This window comes from Lissotriton vulgaris, chromosome 8, assembly GCF_964263255.1.
Source record: "Lissotriton vulgaris chromosome 8, aLisVul1.2, whole genome shotgun sequence".
Taxonomy (NCBI): domain Eukaryota; kingdom Metazoa; phylum Chordata; class Amphibia; order Caudata; family Salamandridae; genus Lissotriton; species Lissotriton vulgaris.
Window position 1 is genome coordinate 56,515,053 of NC_141696.1, and position 23,210 is coordinate 56,538,262.

General features: G+C 46.0%; 1 protein-coding gene across 1 annotated transcript in view; it reads right to left on the bottom strand.

Moving 5' to 3' along the window:
• Positions 1 to 23,210, bottom strand: part of DNHD1 (dynein heavy chain domain 1) — a 682,720-nt gene that overhangs the window by 656,091 nt on the left and 3,419 nt on the right. The window contains exon 3 of the mRNA XM_086933691.1: positions 6,979 to 7,669. Coding sequence (XP_086789817.1) covers positions 6,979 to 7,669 — 691 coding nt within the window. The remainder of the gene's footprint in view (positions 1 to 6,978; positions 7,670 to 23,210) is intronic.

Below are 23,210 nucleotides of genomic sequence, written 5' to 3' on the forward strand. Positions count from 1 at the left end.
TTCCTAAGATTTGTGTCTTCTATACATGATTGCCTGGTTGGTATATTGTTATCTGTATTCGTGAGGCCCAGGTCAGCGGATATCTGGTCCCTATCGTTAACTTGAACAGTATTTCTGGGGATGGATTTTTCAATGAGGGTCAATCTATCTCCCAGTTGATCTAATCTGACTCTCGGACAGATATCCAATCTTTCTACCAGCGTCTTAGATTCCTCAGTTCGGCGGAGTGAATGTCGCTTTTTTTGTTGGCCTCTTCCTTCCCCTTGTGGGAACCTTTTCTAGTTCCCACTCTCTTTTTCCCTTGCTGGCCCTGTCTTGTAGCTATGAGCGAGGTAGATTTTGGTTGTTTTTTACTACCCTCACCCAAGTGCTGTTCTCCAATTTTTTTCTCCCCTGGGAACGGATTCTTTTGCTTCTTTTGAGGAGGTTGTAACGAGGACTCAGAGTCACTCGATACAATCTCCTCAGGAAGATGCTGAATACAACCGTTTAGAGCTGAGTTTGACTTCAGACTACGACCCAAAAGGTCCAAACCCTTGGATTCTTCAAGTTCTGGGACTGAGGCCAGGGTGCCTGCCTCCAATGATTCTACCACAGATGATATCTGTTTATCTAATGCACCCATAACCCCTGTAAGATACCTTAGTAGGGTTTGTTGTATATCGCTAGGTGCTCGTGTTGCTCCTCCTGTCTTGGGGCTTGGCATCTTCCTTTTACACATGACTGAACTGAAGACTACTTAGTAAGCACAAACAATGGGCAGGGACCTAGTGTATTTTCAGGTCAGACTTATTCTTCTTGCACCCTTCAATGGTATCCCAATAAACAAACCCACAGTACGTTCAAACAAACAGTAGAAATAACAATGTAAATGCTGAGGTGGACTACACGCTCAGCATTTGCCCAGTGGAATTCAGTAAGGAGGCACAGTTACCATGTGTCCGATCACCTTTGCAAGAGAAAAGATTGTTCCTTGCTGTCAATTTTCCTTACAGGTATTCCCACTCGAGGGCTTAGAGAGTGGGCCCAGCCCAGCCTCTTCCGGGCACAGACGGGCAAGGACGGGCCCGCCCTTGGCCCGATCCTTATGCTCCCGGTGGCAGGTGGGGCTGCTCCTCTCCTCTCGCGAGACCGCGCTACCCTCTGGATGTTGCAGTCCGGGCGGTGCGCGGTCCGCGTAGGAAATGAGGCAATGAGGCAGTAGTAGGAAGAATCCCCTGGGGTCAAGATCCGCAAATGGCAGCAGCAACGGCAGAGTAACTCGGCAAGGTGGCCAAAATGAATGGGCGTCCCGCGCCGCTGGAGCCCCCGTCGATCCTCATGCTCCCGGTGGCAGGTGGGGCTCCTCCTCTCGCGAGACCGTGCTGCCCTCTGGATGTTGCAGTCCGGGCGGTGCGCGGTCCGCGTTTGCGGAGGAGAAGAGGCAATGAGGCAGCATTAGGAAGAATCCCCCGTGATCAAGATCCTCAAATGGCAGCGGTAACGGCAGAGCAACTCGGCAAGGTAGGCAAAATGAATGGGCGCCACACCAAATCAAAAAATCGATCTAAAACATTATATTCTACATCTTGGAGGGCTGCTTCTTGATTAAGGAAAATGCATTCTTACAAATGTCAGCATATTTCAATATAGTTTCACTAAAAAATGTCTAAAAGGTCATAGATTATAGAGACAGTTCAAAGTAATCGATTTCACATAGCCTATCATTCACCACAGCATCTATCTACAATTCAATACATTTTATTTTCCAACCAGCCCCATCGAAGTAGAGTCTCAAGCATACCTTATGACTGAGAATCTAATTGGAAAGGTAGGAAGGGAACTTACACCTATCTCCCATATCAGGCAATGCAAACGAAATAGACCAAATTTACGGGAGCACACAGCAATGTTCTCACTCAAGTTATGTAGATCTTATAGGTTCAGACAGTAAATCAGTTGTGCTAATCCTACAGATTAGATTTTCAGGAAGCAGAAGGGATTATCAATTAAACATCATCTTAAAATATACATTTGGAAATGTAATGATTTATCCCCTAATGTCCACATATATCCATATTTCAGAAAATGCTAAAATTTTCCTATTTCCCAAACAAAAACATATTATTTTCATGAAAAAAAAACACATTTTTGCCCTGAAAGACCAGTGTTTTACGTTAGTACATACATATCGGTGTACGCACATCAATGTCATTTTCATTAAGTACACACGTGGACTGCAGATCCAAATGGATACATACCTTCTGCCTTGCTTGCCCCATATATCGGCATAGCATACCATGGACGCCCATCACATGCCTTGAACTATCACTATTATGCCAGGGACTGTGTTACACCAAGAGTGGGAATCATCATGCTATTGATGTTCAATACAGGCCATTCATGGCCACAATATACCAAGAATTCTCACCATTATTTTACAGTCAGCAATATACGAGAATGGGCACCATTGTCCAACAGACACTCACAATATTTATTTACGTTATTTATTTACATGAGCAGCTGGATGTTTCTGCCAGAAATATTGTATATAAGGTCAAAGAGGTGGCACATAACTCAACTGCCCGAAAATCTAAATGACATAAACCAGAGGGAGCCTTTGAGGCCTTGCATAAAGATGATGTTTGTGAAGGATAAACAAAATAAATGTCTGAAATAATTACTATTATAACAAATGCAGCATTATACTTGGTTGGGGAGCACAAATAAGCCACGGTTGGCGAATTTAATTGGACCCTTCACTGTCAATTACACAGTACTTATAATGCCTGGCCTTTCACTGATTAATAAACATTGACTGCTGCGCTCCTATGCAGAGGTGGGGTTCATTTTTTACAGACCTTACATCTCAAATAAGGCATTGTCCATCAGTTTTATAAACTAACAAACTGGGCATGTCTGATTGGCCAAGCACTGACTGCATATTTATCTGTCCTAAGCAGTTGTAATATTTGTTTGCTCTCATTCCCAGGGTCTACAGGTATGCTTTCGCAAACTTTCAGTCCCTTCAACTGATGAGGAAAAGTGGAGACCTTAATTAGTGAGTCACTCCTGCTCTTGATTGAAAGAGAATCAGCACAGAAAATAGGTTCTTCTCTTGATGGATTCTTCAATGTGCACAAAGAGAGAGAAAGCCGCTTGGTATGTGGATTCTCTGTAGCTATCTCTCCCCATGGTGGCTGCTACTGGCAACAACCAGTACCAGGAAAGGCAGGCTTTTTGTTCAATTTATTTGAGAGGTTTGATATAACCCTGGCTAGACCCGGGGGTATCAGAGTGCTTTACATGAGCATCAGCGGTTTAAAAGTTACATAATTACATCAGTTACAGGAGCCCAGTATAAAAACATGAGATTATACAATAATAAGGGAAATTGACGGATAGTATAGTCAAGACAGTGGGAAAAGGAGGGCGAAGGGGGAAAACACACCAGGGAGACAAGGAAAACCGTGTCAGATGTCTGCCTGGGTAGATGCCAACCGCAGGGGGTGAACCCAAGCCAAACTCCTCTATAGCTGCCTGGGACAGCTCCACCAGGCATCGGCCATGGTTGCTCGGGTACCGCTGTAAGTACAAAGAGATTCAGGAATCCGCCCAGGGGGCATCTTCATAGATCCATCAGCGCACCGGTTCCGGTGTTACTGGGAAACGCCGACCACTTCGGCTTTCAATTCGCCCCAGATCAAGATGAGTAAGATCAGAGGGGCAAAGGACAGTTCAAGAGGCTGTCAAGTTGAGGGACAACCCATCCTTCTTGTCTACAGTCCTCTTGGCAGGAGTGAAACTGAATAGGGGTTGTGAATAGAAACTTGATTATCAGAAATTAGTCCCCTACAGGCCCCCATTGTGACAATGCAGATATTGATCCTAAGGAGCAGATTGTCCCAAATTCAGCATTGTCCCAGGACCATAGTTTCAGGTGACCCCCGGTGTGCAAATAATACCCTCTGAATGGGGATTGAACGCTGCTGTTTGCTTGGCCTCTCTGCCATGCACCACATTACACGTCCCAGCCCAGCGCCATCTTGGAGTCAGGTCCGGGTTGTAACCATCTCCAGGTCGGTTCCCGAGGGACTTTTCCTCTGCTCACGAAAGTACCCCCACTTCATGCCACCCTGCCAGCCACAGGTCCCATCTTCAGGTAAGCGAGCCTTGACCTGCGGGCCCCCACACACACTGGTTGCTCAGTTCAAAGGATGTCAGTCAAAGGCATACGCGCACTACCAGCAACCAGCCAACGGTCCCAGCGGCATTCTCTGCTGGGGCACACCGAGAGGGGAAGACCGCGCCAGCCTCAGAGTGCAGAGCAAGCGAGCCCAGACTCCCACCCCTGCTCTCCATCCCGTTACATCTTCTCAGCACTTGGCTCTTCACCCAGGGCAGGTCTCTCCAGCCAGTGATAGTGTCCAGATCAAGGAGCTTCCTGTCATGCAATGAATGTTCTGGTTAGTTTTTGTCACCTAAAGTGTCCACCGGTGGCTGGTTGTCCTTCACCTGTCCATAGTTCTCTGTGATTGTGGCCTGCTAAGGATCAAGGGCTCTTTCAGACCAGAGCCTTGGGGAGTTAAGCCAAGTCTTACATGCCAACAGGACAATCTTTGCAGTCAACTAAACCCCATCATCTGTGGATGGGGAATAGACTTGTACCGGAGCATAGGCCATCTCTTTCAAGTGGTGTTTGTGATCTGCACCCTGGATCCCTCTCCAGGTCAAGGAGGACTGGACATCTGATGAGGGACCATCCCACTGACCTGCCCAGTAGCTCAACTGAGAGTACTGTAGGTGTTAAATGTCACAGACGTCAAAATCAAGCTTGCACAAGTAACAGACTTAATCCACCTCACTGGAACATTTCGGAAGTGGGTCTGCATATTCCATTCCTCCATTTGTGGGGATAGGCAAGTAGTGAGACCTTGTGTCAAGGCTGTGGAGTCCCAGGCAAATCGAGTTGTTTGCACTGGGGTGTTAAGATAATTATTAGAGGCTCTCCATCTTCTCCCCAGTCAGATCAAACCCCACAGAGATTTACCCTTTACAGCTCTCTCGAGGCATGGGCATATTTTATTTGTCTTTGATTTAGACCATTCAATTATCATTCTCAATTGAGATGCCTGATAATACGCTTTAAAGACTGGCATGGCCAATTCAACTTGGCTCTGGGTATGGAGGCCTTCCATTTTGAATGAAAATCAAGCTGGTTGAGAATCGCAAATATTTGAGGCTCAGCCCTCACAAGCAAAGTCTCGAATAGGTACAAGACTTGTAGTAGGATATTCATGTTTATTGTTTGAATTTCTCCCATCCACGTAACAAAGAGAGAGGACCTCTTCGTCATGTCCCAATAAATATCAGCTGAGGCTGGACGGGAGCATGAAGGAAAAGGTTGATTATTTAGCTTTGACCAGGTCCACCATAGAGGGTACAACTCTGGCTCTCAGATATTTAATATGGGTCATAGATCAATGAAATGGGCGATTGATTAATTAAGGATCTTGAATATTTCCAAGTGTGTTTTGCATCTAGCTTTGTTTTGGAACGACTGTAGCTAGTGAGCTGAAGCAAGGAGAGATTTATATGGTTCACTCAATGTAAACATCACGCTTTTAGTGAAAAGGACTATGTTTGTTTGCTCCAAAGGCTATACCATAAATCTCCAGGGAACTTCATTTGTGACAAACAAGACGTTCAATACATAAAGCAAATAGGAGCGAAGACAGAGGTCACACCTGCGTCACAAACTTTCCGGGGCACTACTGCTGAAGTCTCGCCATTCAAAGTTATTCTAACCGTAGGGCCTGAGTAGTCAGTCATTACCAAGGACAGACATTTGTAATGACCAGTCACAATGACATCACCCATGCTTTATTCCAAATAGAAATCCCACACCCGTTCAGGAGTCCCCAGACTGTGAAAGCGCTACTATGGTTGCAAATGATATAAGTGCACTGCACAAATGCTAACGCAATAACTTCAAATAAGATCACATATGTGCCTTGATGTTCTTCTACATAAACAGGCAGCTTGTTTTGTGCATATCTGAGTCCAGACATTCATTGCTGCATCCAACCCACTTCATTACACAAACATACTTGCCATCTCATGACCCTGCAATGATTGCCGGTGCAGTGTTTCAAGCAGCCGTTGGCTCTTTTACCATATCGCATGTATTATATGGATCAGACATGACTTTGAGACCATCCTCCTGAACTGAACCACAATATTGTGCTCTGAACTACCTGGGGCAGCCACTGGTACTCCGGTTCCTCTATTCTAAAACTACTGGTCCCAAGTTTGAAGCAGGACTAAAGTATAATGTCCAAAACATGCTTCACAAAACCCATCCTAGGATCAGCTTGGTCTATTCAGCAAAGAAAGAACCTTCGCACTCACTACAAGCAGACTACCCCCCAGAGGCAACAATATGGATTAAATCACACAGTAAGTAAGACTCTGCTGCTGAGAGAGTCTTCTCCTTCGTCAGCTCTAATCTAGGGACCTGATCTGCACCAACCTGCATATCTACAAAAATAGGCTTATTTAATAAACGCCCTTAATACTTTGTTTAATAATTGTGAAGAGGTAGATATTTACCAACAATTTCTCTGCGTTGGTCTTTCTCATTATAAAACACACAAAGCTGGTGTCTCTATGTGCAATGCATTGTTTTAAGTAAAAAGAACAGGCAGGTTTGTTGATCTGAAGAATACATTCAAAGATCAGATGTGAAATGTACAGTAGGAGCACATATTCAGATAAGAAAACTTCAAAATTAATAATAACAGAGAAGAATAACTCAAGTGTGATATTGTTTTGTATTCATAAAACTGGGCATTAAACACCATATACAATTACAAGCATTGCTATCGCACTGGTACTATGGCCTAGAAGATGAACTTCAGAGACACAAATCAACAGATGTACGGAAATATTAGCAGGGGTTTAGGCAGATACCAGACAAGATGCTAAAATGATAATTACCTTTCAACTTCAGTCTCTTCCATGGGCTGGAACTCCACAGGAAGATCAGTCCTGAAAGCGAGAGATGTGTTCCCCATACTTGACCTCCAGAGAGCTTCCCCCTGAGCGAGCTCCGCCCCCACCACACTCACGCCTCTCGACAGGTCCTGCAGGGACACGGGTGCAGGACGGAAGAAGTCTTCGGGCTTACAATGATCACGTTCCAGAACAAAGGGGTACGGCTGCCCAGAGAAGGCTGGGTTTGGGGCAGCATGAAACTCCTCAGTCAAGGGTTGGAGTTGAGGTGGCCCTTTTCTCCGAGGCCTTGGATGGTGGGGTCTGTGGTACAGCACAGAGGAGTCCTTTGGGAAGGCTTTATCCATGGCACCCAGTATGTCCAGGTCAGACAGTAGAGCCTGGTTGCTCTGGTATTGGTAGTAGACATTCTCTAGGTAGGGCAGGAGCTCCTCCCGGCTTCGGAGGTGGTCTCGGTAGGGTCTGAGGAGGTGGAAGACCTCCTGAAGGTACAGCCAAGAACCTCGACTGTTCCTCTGCAGTGTTGTTACAAACACGTTGATGAGCTCAGCTGTGAGAAGGTCCACATCCTGTCTCATGGGTATACCATCCTCCTTAAGCTGGCGGTTGATCCGTTGTCGCACGCTGTGAGCCCAGCTTCCAGCACGCAGCTGAGTACTTTTGCTCTCTCTACTACCTGCAAAGATTAGTTAACAAAGGAAAAATATGTTTGTATTTAGAAAGACTGCACATCAATAAAGAATTTACAACATCAAACCCATCAGAAAGCATGTTAACAAAATACATATAAATGAATTTGCTAAGAAATTCCAGACACTATTAGAGTTTCATAGATAAATATACTAACACCTACCTATCAAAATAGCAATGAATCTTGACCCAAAATAGCTAAGAGTTGTAAGCCGTTCATTGCCTCATCAAGTCAATTCGAAGAATTTGTAGCATATTTATGGGATTATACAATTGCAATCTGTTATTCAAGCTCCACAACTATTGCTGGCACCCATCCAACTTCCATTAGAAACGTACTACCATTGTGATTATCATAGATAGAGCTGACCAGTAGCCAAAAACAAGTGCACCTCTTCTGTCTTGAAAATAACACTGAGATATCCCTTTCTAAGAGCAGCTTAGGTTTCACGTATGTAAGCCTAACATTAGGATGCAAACCTATAGTTAAGTAGCCCTGAGATATCTCTTTCTAAGAGCAGCTTAGGTTTCACATATGTACGCCTCACATTAGGATGCAAACATATAGTTAAGTAGCTCTGAGATATCTCTTTCTAAGAGCAGTTTGCGTTTCATGTATGTAGGCATGAGATTAGGATACAAACCCATCATTTAAATAGCACTGAGATATCTCTTTTTAAGAGCAGTTTACGTTTCATGTATGTCGGCCTAACATGAGGGGATAAACCCATAGTTAAATAGCACTGAGATATCTCTTTCTAAGAGCAGTTTACTTTTCATGTATGTCAGCCTAATATTAGGTCTCAAACCCATAGTTAAATAGCACTGAGATATCTCTTTCTAAGAAGTTTGCGTTTCATCTATGTTAGCCTAATATTAGGTCACAAACCCATAGTTAAATAGCCCTGAGATATATCGAAGAGTAGTTTAAGTTTCACCAATGTAAGCCTAGCATTAGGTCACAAACCCGTTCGACCGGCAAAAAACGAGGCATGTTCTGCAGATACGCGCTCGACATTGCTGAGGGTACATAGGGAGATGCATAGGCGTTAGGACACCCTAGACAGGACTACCCTTAAAACATACTATCAGCTTTTACACATGGGAGGGCGACAAATCCTTCAGGCTATGGCCTGGATGATTAGGCACAAAATAGAGGTTCCTCCCCTAAATCCAGAACGCTACTGGTGACTGATCAGCGGGACATCTTGTTTGCCTTCGTAGATCACTTCAAGGTAGTATAATCGGGCTGACCGGGTTGGCCCAGATGGGGCAAAAGATAACGGGTTGGGCTGCCTCGGTTGAGGCCGGGCTATATACAGGACTTGGAGGAGGAATTCTCTCTGGAGGAACTGGGTACCACTAAAAAGGCTCTTAATAGGTCTAAGGCTCCAGGCGTGGACAGATTTCCAGTGGAGTTTTACCAAATCTATTCTACTGTGCTTAAAGAGAAATTAATGGAAGTGCTTCTTGATACAATGGAGGGGGTCTGCTTCCGGTGATCATTTGTGGCGGGATTGTGTGGTCGGCCACCAGGAGTCGTCCCAGGTTGAGGGGGTGGGTCCGAGGATGAGTGCCTCCGTCTTGTCCGAGTTCAGCTTCAGACGGCTGCTCCTCATCCAGTCGGTGACGGCCATCATTCCCTCGTGGAGGTTGGTTTTGGCAGTGTGCGGGTCCTTGGTGAGGGAGAGGATGAGCTGGGTGTCATCAGCGTATGAGATGATGTTGAGGTCGTGCTGGCGGGCCACTTGTGCGAGGGGGGGGCATGTCCGTGTTGAACAGCGTCGGGCTGAGGGATGAGCCTTGGGGCACGCCGCAGATGATGTTGGTGGCTTTGGATCAGAAGGGTGGGAGGCGGACGCTCTGGGTTCTGCCGGAGAGGAAGCACTATAGACTGATGGAGGGGGTAGGCACTCATGGGGAGAGGAGGAAGTGAGCATGGGTAGTTTAGTTGGCTTCTCTTTTAACTGGTTTTCTCTTATTTGAGAATTGCTTTTAAGCGGACATGAGGTCAACAAAGCCTAGAATCCTGGATCTGTTATCTTATGACAACATTTCAGAAGCTTACAAATGCCAGTGCCTGTGTCAAACGCTAAATGTTTTGTGATATTCTACCTTGTCAGTTACTGAATGCACTTCCCTCACAGATAGTGCTTGAATTGTGTTGGACCTGCGATGGGCAAGCCCAGCACAAAGGGGGTAGCTTGGCTCAAGTGTCAAGGCAAGTGAAGGCTATCGTGCTAAGCCGGCTTTGACCCAATAATATCTCCTTGTACAACCACCAAAAAGAAGGACACCACACCACTGTTGTAGAAAAATACGATTCCTTTATGTAAACATTCTCTGTTGTGAATGGGGATCAATTAGGAAAGCACATACACATTTCTTTTGGCCACAATTTGCTGGGTTTCGATTCCAGTTTAAATACAATAAATAGGCTCAGGAATAAATATCATCAATAAATAGAATAAATATCAGGAATAAATATCATCAATAAATAGAATAAATATCACTTGTTGTTTAGCAGAATAAATACTGGTTCATTTAAATAAACAAACACATGTTCATTCTGGTATCGCTGCCACCAATTAAATACTTCAGGAACATTAACTTGCAATACGTTTCAGGATGAAAAGATTACTCTTACAGTTTATGATGACTTCACTGAGAATGAATACAGGCTTCTCTGGGCACAAAAGGAGTGTTGGGACTCTTTAAGAATCACTCGGGGGGATATGCGCATTTATCTAAAAAGGCAAGGAAACACAGTGAACACTTCATTTACACTCGGCTGCCAACGGGTTGAGATCTCTGTTTGCCGGTGGGGTCTAAGCGCGCCTACGGGCTTTGTCACCGCTAGCACTCAGGCGGCACCAGTTCAAAGTCTTTAGACTGACGAACGGGGCTGCCGAAGAGGTCAAACAATCTTCGCGCTCAGTCAAATAAATGCCGGTTCACAGTTCCTTTATATCACCGCTTCCCACCTGAAGAAACGGGCCCACCTCACATCGGCTGCAATCGAAAAGCGATTCAGTCGGGTTCAGCACTTCTCTCGCCAGCGACAGGTTCTCAGGGGCTCCACGGACCTCCCTCCGACTTCCTCAAACAGGGATGGTTCCCGCCCACAGCTACAGCTGCCGATTCACTTGGGAGGGGCAGAGACAGTAGTCCCGCCCAACGAAGGCCGGTCTTTCCCCGCCCCGGCGCACCACCTCACCTCAGTCTGCGCAGGAAGCACTCTACGCCGGTGGAGCTCGGAGACGTCCGAGCTCCTCGCTGGAGGCGCCTGTCACAAAAGGGGCACAGAAGACGCTCGCGGCAAACTTGCTCTCGCCTCGCGACCCGAGTCTGTCGTAATTCACCACCGGGGGGGCGGGGAGGCACACAAACACGGCCACAGTCTCTTGGGGACAACGAGGCACTCGCTGGGCAGGCGCTGTAGGCGCGAGGTCACCGCACACACAGCTGACTGGAACGCCAGTCAGGATCCACGTCAGTGACCCTTGCTTGCTCTACTGCCCGCGCTACCAGCCGCCTCAGGGGTCAACAGGGCAGGTGTCAATCTGGTGTCAAGTCTGGAATCTCCTTCTTCACCTAGATCTGGAACATCATTATCCTATCTAGTCTTCTGGTCATCTCCAAAATGGCCACCAGGGACTGGACCTTATATAGCCAGTGCCCTGAGGTGCTGGCTCGTGCCAGTAGGTTCTAGAACCTTCTTTGGGCTAGGCCAATGACATGGCACTTCTGAGAGGTATTTGGGACCCTAACAGCCACCATACTGGGGTTCTAGAGCAGCCATTTTGTGTACCTGAGGAAAATAAAGTAATTCCTGTCAGGAATGCGCGCCAAGTAAAAGGGCGCCAAAACCTTGAAAGGTCAAGGTTCATGGAGGCTCCAAGGGGAGTCACTCACATGAGGGAAAGGGACGGCCACCATTTTGAGGTCATTCATACAGGTTGCCAATCCCAGTCTATAATGTCACAGGTTTCGCCAGGTGCCTTGTAAATAGGTGCCAAAAACCTTGTGAACAACTGGGCGTCAAGGAACATCTAGCCCCATGAAACAGCACACAAAAGGTCCTGGTAGACAATGAAAAGTGACAAATTTTGGGAGGAACAGGGGAACAAAAGAAATCATAGTGGTGAGGGAACTCTCAGAAGCAGACGGGTCTAACAAATTGGAATACATTTATTCCAGGAACCCATAACCTAGGGGGTTCAAGGTGTGGCAGAGGAAAGGGGATGGAGTCATGAGGAGCTTGAATGGCAGAGTCTGACAGTCAACATCCACATTTTAAAAAAACTGCTGCAAAGAAATTGGAAACAAGGGCATATCTGAAAGTAAATCTGTTCTAGCTTACTTAATTTGCCACAAAAAGACCGAATTATAAAATATCCTACAGGTTTAAGACAACTTCTGCAAAGATCCTTGTGCGCCCAGCAATTTTGAGCGGATTGTAACGCTGTTAAAATAACTCTAGGTATTAACACAATTCTGGGAGGGTGCTGTGTTTTGTCCAGTCACAGTTGTGTCTCCTAAAGTAGTATAGAGGAATAATGTGCTGCTGCACAGCACATCGTGTAGCATGCAGATCAGTTTATTTAGATATCTCAGTGGGCTACTGCTTTTGACACTGAGATCATTTTGTTACTTCCAGATCTTAAGTTGCAATCCCTCTGATATAGCACAGCGATCTAGGTACCAGCATCAATGAGCTGCCTGCAAACTGTAAGTCACAGTTTTAGATCTTTATTTTTTCCTTTGGTAAGTAATAATGTTTTGCTAGAATAGACAACAATCCCTGCGTTATATTTTATACCCTGACTTTATGTTTCTCCGGACCTTTCACTCTGAACTTATAATGTTGACAAGTATGGATGATATATAATTCATACACCTTATATCCCTCATTATTTTATGTAACATTTTCAGTAAATTACACACTTGTATGATTTAGTGGGCCTCTGTCTGTGATGTAAATCTCTGACACCCTACACTGGAATGAGTAGAGTTATAAAAAAGAAATTAAAGGAAAGAAATTGTAGGTGTGATTTAAATAATTATTTGTGCAATTCCTCACACAAGCAGACAAATCTTGCATTCTTGCAGTGCAGGCTCATCTCATATAGGAAGCAGAACGAGGTTAAAAACCTTGTTCCGCTGTTTCTCCTAAGTACTTGTGTGGTACCAAGCTGTGTGCATTTGTTGTCTTCCATTGCATTGGCATCTAAGTGTTAGGCTCCAGATGACTCCCAGGCAGGATGATATTTGAACAGAAGGAGGGTTGATGGCCCTTTATACCAGGCCTTTGTTTTAGGCCCAGCCGGATGTTAAAAATAAAAATAAAAAACTCTTGCTGCCTCCGGGTTGCTGCTCCTAAAGTAATACAGACGATCTGTGGGCGCTGCTGAATTATGTCTGTGTGTCCAAAAAAGACACTAGGACACTATGTTTCCCTGGAGCGACCGGATCCCAGATCTTATAACAGAATTAGAAAAATATATGGCGGTGTCAGGATCCAAAATTAACAAAAATACGTTTAACAAATGTTATCTTTCTTTTCTGACCAAACAGGTGGGAGAACTGCAGAAGAAATTCCTGTTTCAGAGGGCAAAGCTTCAGTCTCATATTTAGGACTGTAGTTTGCACCGACCATGGCAAGAATGGTTCAAGCTAACTCTGCCCCCAGCTACAGATGATACAATGGGACCTGCAGCTATGACATACAGGGGGGCTGTCTTAGTTGAGATGATTGTGTCTGTTAAAATGACCACCTTCCCCAAAATATTGCTTTTGTTCCAGACCCTTGTGTAACTGTTACCTGCCTCGTGCTCCACAGAATTCAGGGAGTGCTTGCCACTTTCATGTGTTTGGGAAAAGGGTGTCTGTAGCTAGGGGTCCAATGCAAAAGACACCTACGGCGAAATGCTTGACATCACTGACGCTGCAATGTACTATCAGGGAGCAGAGCTTTATTATATGGTGGGATTAAGGAACGGAGCGAGCCGAGTAACAGTGGTGTTTTGGGGATCAATTGATCACCGGGCACATCCTTTGGCAAAATCCCCCGCCTCCTGAGGGGGGCAGAGCCTGAAATTCCACTTCTGTCTCCAAGGCCACCAGCCCTGATGGAGTGGGACAAGGGAGTTCCAATCTGACTTTAGATCCGGATATAGCACGGAGACAGCAGTGTTGGAAGTTGCGAATACTGTCAATTTCAATTTACTTTATTCGATTTTCACCTTTCAAAAATCATAAAAGCAGTTCATACAAAAATTTCACTTTACAAATACATATAATAAATAATTGTAAAAAAGTATTAAATCAGGTTGGGGTGATTAATCGATAATTCAGAAGTTCATGATAAATTCCGTAATTTCAAAACACTTTTTAAAAACATCGACATAGAACTAATACATAGAGGGTTTCCTAGTTGTTGAAGATTTAGATAAGCCGGCCTACATTGCCTCCATGCCCCACCTCTCAAATATTGTTTCAACCATCTAGCACGTTCTTTCTTATACAGTTTGCATAATAGTATAAGATGGAAGGTGGACTGGGTGGATACATTGTCACATGGGCATGGGGCCAAAGTTCTGTTCCAATCATTTTTCTCCGGATATGAAACCAGGTGGTGAAAAATGTTAAACCTGAATCTAGTCAGGACAAAGCGTTCAAACCCCAGAGTAACCATGGTTAGGTATGGTTGTATTTTATAAGTAGTCAGCAGCGGCTGATGGTTGAGCACAGATCTTTTACTGACTTCGTTCCCAAGCCTTAAGATGTTAAAATGTTCCATACATAGATTTTTTAAGGCTTTCTTAGGGATTTTCCCAATTAGTTCAGGTTTGTAATACCATCCTGGCCTTTCAACAATTAAGTCAGGGCTTTCCTCACATACTCAAGCCATTTGATTCTTTTTGCATTGGCTAGTGCCATGACGTCCTTGATTACTTCTCGATTTAGGCCCAATTCTGGCGTCACCCAGATTCTCCTCCAAAGTAGAATTGGCTGGATTTTAATCAGGTCTGTCAGGTATTCCATTCCTAATTCCATATGACAGTTGTAATTTGATATACTTTTTGGAAGGGACAGGAGGTATCGAAAAAAGTTATTTTCGATGATCTGGAGCGCCGTAACGTCATGGTATCCCCATATCCCTGCTCCGTACAGAGCAATACTTCTACACTTGGCCACATATATACTGAGCATTATTTCTGGTTGTTTTCTGCCCAATTTGCTAGCAAAGTGCTTTATAGCGACCACCGAGCGTTTGAAAGCTAACGATCTATTTTTCACCTCGGGCCCCAAGTCCCTGTTGCCTCGATTGTGACTCCTAGGTATGGGAATGTTTTTGTAGCTTGTAATTGGGTGCCTGCCACATTGAGTTGCTTACATCTGGCTCCACCTTTGCCAGATCTCATCACAAAGGACTTTTTAGCATTCAGTTTGAGGCCCCTATCCTCCATGTAGGTTACGTATTTGTTTAATACTTTTTGGGCGCCAACCTTTGTTCTTGCCATCAACACAGCGTCGTCCGCATACAAAAGGGAGCTGATCTGCCTATTCCTAGCCTTTGGAGAGTCAATGTTGCTGGCACCCAATTCCTTCTCCAAGCTGTTAGTATATAATGAAAAAAGGAATGGGGCCAGCACACATCCTTGCCTCACCCCCTTCTGTATGTGGAAGGACCTTGTACATTCCCCCCCCCAACCCGTACCTTACTCTGGCAGTAGCATTCGAGTATAATTGTCTCAAAAAGAGAACAATCGATGGGTCCACTTTCATCTCCTCTAATGTTATCCATAATTTGTTGTGTATGACACAATCAAACGCCGACGAGAGGTCGACGAAGATTGCGCAGAAGCATCCCTCTTTAGCTCTAGTGTATTTCCCCTGTAGTAGGACAAAATTTAAAACTTGCTCCACTGTGCCCATCCCTAGCCGAAATCCATATTGTACTGGGGTCAAGATGTTCTGCCAACTCTATCTCTCTATCTATATCCCTTTTCGCCCGTGTGAAGTATTTATCTAGGGCAGTGGTTCCCAAACTTTTGCCTCCTGAGGACCCCCATTGAGTCACCACTGGAAGCCGGGGACCCCCAAGCAATTTGTATGAGTTAAATTTCAAAATTAAAACAGTAATTAAAAAAAATACACACGTGCACACAAAACAAATACTCAAAGTACTAAGGATTCTGGGGCCAGATGTACAACCATTTAATTTAGCGCCTAGCAATTGGCGACACATTGCGAGTGGCAAATTAGTCGCTAAATGAAGTGTACAACAGTGTGTTTAACACTGGGATTCCCAATGGGGTCGCAAATTGCGAGGTTTATTAACCCTTTCCATGCTCATGACGAGCTCAGCTCGTCATGATGCACGGTTGAGCTGTGCTGATGACGAGCTGAGCTCGTCATGAAACACTGACATCCTGCATTCTTCAGCACAGGAGGGGAAAACACCTAGCAGCGAAGGTGTTAATATTAATGAGCCTCTCGCAATTTTCAAGCCCATTGGGAATGCCAGCTCTCCCAGGGATGGTGGCCGGCTGGGCTCAGCAGGCCACCATGTCTCGGACTGCTTTTAAATAAAGCTGTTTTTTTTTTAAAAAATGCACCCCGTTTACCATGCATTTAAAAAAAAAAAAAGAAAATTAAACGTTTTCGTTTCATTTTCTAAGGGCAGGCAGAGGTCCCTGAGACCACTGCCTGCCCTTAAAAAATAATTTTGCATGCATCCCCTGTGGACCCCTTCCCATTTGCGAATTCATTACCATCTACTTGAAGTAGGTGGTAATTGCGACTGGTTGGCGACCGCAAACATTTGTACAAGGTTTTGAGACTCCCTATTTGGAAGGGAATGCCCCTTCTAAATAGCAAGTTGCAAAACCTATTTAGCGAGTCGCAAGCAAATTGCGACTCGCGAAATAGGCTATGTACATGGCTCAATAGGTTTTTTTATGCATAAACGGGTTCGCGAACCCGTTCGCGCATATAAAAACAGATCGTACATCTGGCGCTTAGTATTTTATATTGAAGTAATAGCCCCGCTGTCACATGTATTTCATTTGTTTTATAGCATCTCTGATACCATTGTAGGATGTCAGAGCACTTTACATCACACACATATAAGAGACATTGAATCATACATGTAAATCAGTGTGTATATAAAATGTTTAAAGAGTGCCCGGTCTGGAAAAGCACAAACTCAGGATTCAGAACATAACACAGTGGCTAGCACTGACTTTAACATAAAAAATGTATTTCCACCCAAATAAATCTTTTTAGCAGCATCAGGATAATGAATACCTGGGAAAAAATATACGTTACTAACTGGTACTATGCAGTTTGCAAGCAGCTCTTTGATGACAGTTTGTAGGTCCCTCTGTTACATTACAATTGTCACTTATGAAGTACACAGTAACGAAATCATCTCTGACAAAAGCAGTAACCGCGAACCTATGCACAATAAATACGGCTTTTTAAGATGCATGATACACGTTCTTTGCAGTAGGCACATTAACCCTCTGTGCTACATTAGTTCAATCAAAGCTGCAACTGAACAAAACTCTCCTCAGCTCCAGCAGGTACATTAATCACTGGCATTCTCTTGACACTTTTATTGTTGCTGGAAATCTGCTAATTATACAAGAAATGTTTCTGTGCGTTTAAAACTGTTGCCTACGGACCCCCTGGGAATGTGTCACGGACCCCTGGGGGTCCGCGGACCACAGTTTGGGAAACACTGATCTAGGGGACCCAATATGCTAATTCCAATGGTCGTAGGTAGCGAAGAGTTCAGTTCGGCCGCTGACATACTGCCAACCCAATGTGGGTATAATGATATAATGGGGAGTGCACAGCAGTCCTGCAGTACCCCTACACTCCAGAGGGGCTTTTTGTATGTAGTAAACAAGCTATGCAGGGACTTCTCTATGGCAGGCGCAGTGATTAGTTACCTGGAAATGATTGCAGGTACGACGTTAGAGGGTGTGCCCAGCCCGGCCGCTTCCGGCCTCGGACGGCCACAGACGGCCCGCCCTTTGCCCGGGCTTAGCCCCGGGCGCTCCCGCGCACTCCCGCGCTGCGTGTAGTTGGACCTTTTATGATTGTTTACTAAGGCGACCTGGGGGCGGGGCTACCAGGGGGCGCAGACCAGATGACCCAGGTCAGGCAGGGACTCCTGGGAAATGGAGTCCCTGCAGCGCACCACCCCTGGTACGATGTATCCTCTGCCCCAGGCACAGTCAGCAAGATCCCAAAGCGGCAAACAGCAAGCCGCGCTGCGGCACCCGCGGAGCGGGTGCTGTAAGTCGTAGAGGCGAAGACAGCAGCAACGTCCCAGGTAGGGTCTCCTCGGGTAGGGTCTCCTCGGCGTTTTTGAATTTAAGGTTCCCGCCTGCTTCAGGAAGTGCTGGGAGATTTGTAGAATGTGCCGTCCAGGGGGCGGGGCTACCAGGGGGCGCAGACCAAATGACCCAGGTCAGGCAGGGACTCCTGGGAAATGGAGTCCCTGCAGCGCACCACCCCTGGTACGATGTATACTCTGCCCCAGGCACAGTCAGCAAGATCCCAAAGCGGCAAACAGCAAGCCGCGCTGCGGCACCCGCGGAGCGGGTGCTGCAAGTCGTAGAGGCGAAGACAGCAGCAACGTCCCAGGTAGGGTCTCCTCGGGTAGGGTCTCCTCGGCGTTTTTGAATTTAAGGTTCCCGCCTGCTTCAGGAAGTGCTGGGAGATTTGTAGAATGTGCCGTCCAGGGGGCGGGGCTACCAGGGGGCGCAGACCAGATGACCCAGGTCAGGCAGGGACTCCTGGGAAATGGAGTCCCTGCAGCGCACCACCCCTGGTACGATGTATACTCTGCCCCAGGCACAGTCAGCAAGATCCCAAAGCGGCAAACAGCAAGTCTCGCTGCGGCACCCGCGGAGCGGGTGCTGCAATTCGTAGAGGCGAAGACAGCAGCAACGTCCCAGGTAGGGTCTCCTCGGGTAGGGTCTCCTCTGCGTTTTTGAATTTAAGGTTCCCGCCTGCTTCAGGAAGTGCTGGGAGATTTGTAGAATGTGCCGTCCAGGGCTACCAGGGGGCGCAGACCAGATGACCCAGGTCAGGCAGGGACTCCTGGGAAATGGAGTCCCTGCAGCGCACCACCCCTGGTACGATGTATCCTCTGCCCCAGGCACAGTCAGCAAGATCCCAAAGCGGCAAACAGCAAGCCGCGCTGCGGCACCCGCGGAGCGGGTGCTGCAAGTCGTAGAGGCGAAGACAGCAGCAACGTCCCAGGTAGGATCTCCTCGGGTAGGGTCTCCTCGGCGTTTTTGAATTTAAGGTTCGCGAATACTGTATGGATAGCATTAGACCAGGGCAACTCCACAATGCTTGTGCTGTTAGACTTATCTGCAGCTTTCGACACTGTGTCTCATCGGATTCTGCAGGAGAGACTTATGCAATTGGGAGTTAGGGGTACCACACTGGCCTGGTTCCAGTCATTTTTGGACTGCAACTCTCAGCAGGTCCTTCTTTGACCTTACGTCTCCTCAGCCAAACCCCTCACGTGTGGGGTTCCCCAGGGGTCAGCTCGGAGTCTGACATTATTTAATGTCTATCTGGCCCCCCTCGCGAAGGTAGTTGAGCAATGGGGTGTTAAAGTGGTATCCTACGCTGACAATACCCAGCTGGTGTTCTTCTCCAGAGAACAGTCTGAGGCAGCCTTTGTCAAGTTTAAGCTCTGCCTGACTAATATTGCAGGTTGGATGAAAAATTGCAGCTTGAAATTAAATTCTGACAAGATGGAGGTATTGTGTTTCAATCAATCTACTCCTCTATCTTCCGAGATATTGTGGCCGTCAGAGCTCAACCCTCCGCCAATTCCTGTAGAGTGTGTCAGGAACTTGGGTTTCAAATTTGATACGACCTTGTCATTTAAAGCCCAGATTGGTCAAGTCTCTTCAGTCTGCTTTTGGAAGCTGAGTGCCCTGCAGAGATTTCTCCATCTCCTACCTATGAATTGCCGTAAGACGGTGGTCCATGCGCTGGTTATGTCTCAGCTCGACTACTCTAACAGTCTTTATATTGGTCTTCCGACTTATTCAATCCGTAGATTGCAGGTCATCCAGAACGCGGCTGCTAGACTTATTAGGAATGTTCCTTTCTGGCATCACATTTCCCCTCACCTGTGGAGCCTCCACTGGCTACCTGTTAGAAGGAGAATTGAGTTTAACGCTCTGTCTATTGCCTTTAGAGCCATTAGAAATCGAGCACCTGGCTACTTGAAACAGAGACTTCAGCACTATCAACTTGATAGGGCGCTTAGATCCAATCATCAGAGCTTGCTCAAGATTCCCCAGTTCTCTAGGACTAGGCTGGGTGGACATGCTTTCTCAGTGTGAACGGCGGCTCTCAGGAACTCCATGCCGCTCCATCTTCATGTGATAGAGTCAGAGCCGACCTTCAGGAAGGCACTGAAAACTTGGCTGTTTAGCCTTCCGTAGTCTTTTCCTCTACTCCCATGTTTGCCAGTCTGCCTACAGCAGCATGCTCTACAAGCTTCCTATTATCATTATTATTAGGGTCTACCTGAGTGTAAACGCTTTCGCTATATACAAGTCCAGCATTAGGCTATGCACTCTTTAGTCAGACACTGGAACCCTGGACCAACTTCCCACTAACTATATTTAGGCACTGGCTCGTCAAGAAAAGCAACAATAAAAAACTGATTTTAAGTATCTAAAAGATCTCTGGGGACAAAGGGATCCACTCGTGGAGGTGTAGTTAGGGGAGATACACATTAAAATGCACACCACATGTAGGTCAGCTGTGGTGAAAGATGCAGTGATTAAAGTCAACACTTACTGGGAATAGGCCATGTTGCAACGCATGCATTGTGACATTACAAACTATTACAACGCAAGTCATTACAATGACTAGAGGTGGGGAGGCACTGGATGTTGGAATAGTATAATTTACAATTCCAACTTCAGTCTGTGCAACAGTAGGGAAGGTGTAGGATTTTAAATCCAACACCTTCTGCCCCCTACAGCAAGTTGTTGTAATGACTTGAGTTGTAATGGTATGCTATGTAACCACGTGGTCGTTGTAATGACTGCGTTGTAATGGCATGCGTTGTATCGCATGTGTGGTAAACGATGTTTACCCTTACTAGTCCCAAAAGCCAATATAACCATAAGAAAGGGACAAGAATAGAATAGAAAGATGCTGGAGGGGCTGCAGAGTGGGGGGAACACTGCTTCACCTGCTTTAGCAGTGTCCAACGCTACAGACATGTTGGGAGAAAGCACTGGATGCCAGATATACCATGTACCGCAACGTTTAAAGCTACAGACATACAGGGGGAAAGCACTGGATGCCACAGATACCACTATCCGCAATGCCCAAAGCTATAGACATATTGTGAGAAAGCACTGGATGCCTTAGATACCATGTTCCGCAACGTCCAAAGCTAGAGACATATTGAGAGAAAGCACTGGACGCCATAGATACAACGGTCTGCAATGTCTGAAGCTACAGACATGTTGGGAGAAAGCACTGGATGCCTTAGATACCATGTTCCGCAACGTCCAAAGCTACAGACATATTGAGAGAAAGCACTGGACGCCATAGATACCGCGATCCGCAACATCCAAAGCTACAGACATACTGGGAGAAAGCACTGGACGCCATAGATACAACGGTCTGCAATGTCTGAAGCTACAGACATGCTGGGAGAAAGCACTGGACGCCACAGATACCATGTTCCGCAACATCCAAAGCTACAGACATATTGGAAGAAAGCACTGGACGCCATAGATACCGCGATCCGCAACATCCAAAGCTACAGACATACTAGGAGAAAACACTGGACGCCAAAGATACCATATTCCACAATGTCCTTAGCTACAGACATATTGAGAGAAAGCACTGGACGCCATAGATACCATGTTCCGCACCTACCTAAGCTACAGAGATACTGGGAAAAAGCACTGGACGCCATAGATACCATGTTCCGCAATGTCCAAAGCTACAGAAATGTGGGGGAAAAGCACTAGACGCCAAAGAAACCAAGTTCCGCAACATCCAAATCTACAGACATACTGGGAGAAAGCACTGGACGCATAGACACCACATTTCGCAACGTCCAAAGCTACAGACATGTTGGTAGAAAGCACTGGATGCCATAGATACCGTGTTCCGCAACGTCTTAAGCTACAGACATATTGAGAGAAAGCACTGAACGCCAAAGATACCACATTCAGCAATGTCTTCAGCTACAGATATATTGAGAGAACGCACTGGATGCCATAGATACCACGTTCAGCAACGACTGAAGCTACAGAGATACTGGGAAAAGGCACTGGACACCATAGATACCAAGTTCCGCAATGTCCAAATCTACAGACATACTGGCAGAAAGCACTGGACGCCATAGATACCACGTTCCGTAACATCCAAAGCTACAGACATATTGAGAGAAAGCACTGGATACCATAGATACCACGTTCTGCAACGACCTAAGCTACAGAGATACTAGGAGAAAACACTGGATGCCATAGATACCGTGTTCCGCAAGGTTCAAAGCTGAAGACATATTCGGCGAAACCACTGGATGCTACAGATACCATGTTCCCCAACGTCTTAAGCTACAGACATATTGAGAGAACGTACTGGATGTCATAGATACCACGTTCAGCAACGACTGAAGCTACAGAGATACTGAGAAAAGGCACTGGACACCATAGATACCAAGTTCTGCAACGTCCAAATATACAGACATACTGGCAGAAAGCACTGGACGCCATAGATACCACGTTCTGCAATGTCTGAAGCTACAAACATGTTGGGAGAAAGCAGTGGACGCCACAGATACCATGTTCTGCAATGACCTAAGCTACAGAGATACTACGGGAAAATACTGGACACCACAGATACCATATTCTGCAATGTCTTAAGCTACAGACATATTGAGAGAAAGCACTGGACGCCAAAGATACCACATTCCGCAACGTCCAAAGCTACAGATATGTTGGTAGAAAGCAGTGGATGCCATAGATATTGTGTTTCGCAACGTTCAAAGTTGAAGACATATTGGGAAAAACCACTGGATGCTACAGATACCATGTTCCGCAATGTCTTAAGCTACAGACATATTGAGAGAAAGCACTGGACGCCAAAGATACAACGTTCAGCAACATCTTCAGCTACAGATATATTGAGAGAAGGCACTGGACGCCATAGATACCACGTTCCGCAACGACCTAGGCTACAGAGATACTGGGAAAAAGCACTGGACGCCATAGATACCATGTTCCGCAATGTCCAAAGCTACACACATGTTGGGAGAAAGAACTGGACGCTATAGAAACCAAGTTTCACAACGTCCAAATCTACAGACATACTGGGAGAAAGCACTGGCCGCCATAGATACCACGTTCTGCAATGCCTGAGGCTACAGACATGTTGGGAGAAAGAACTGGACACCATAGATACCACGTTCTGCAACATCCAAAGCTACAGACATATTGAGAGAA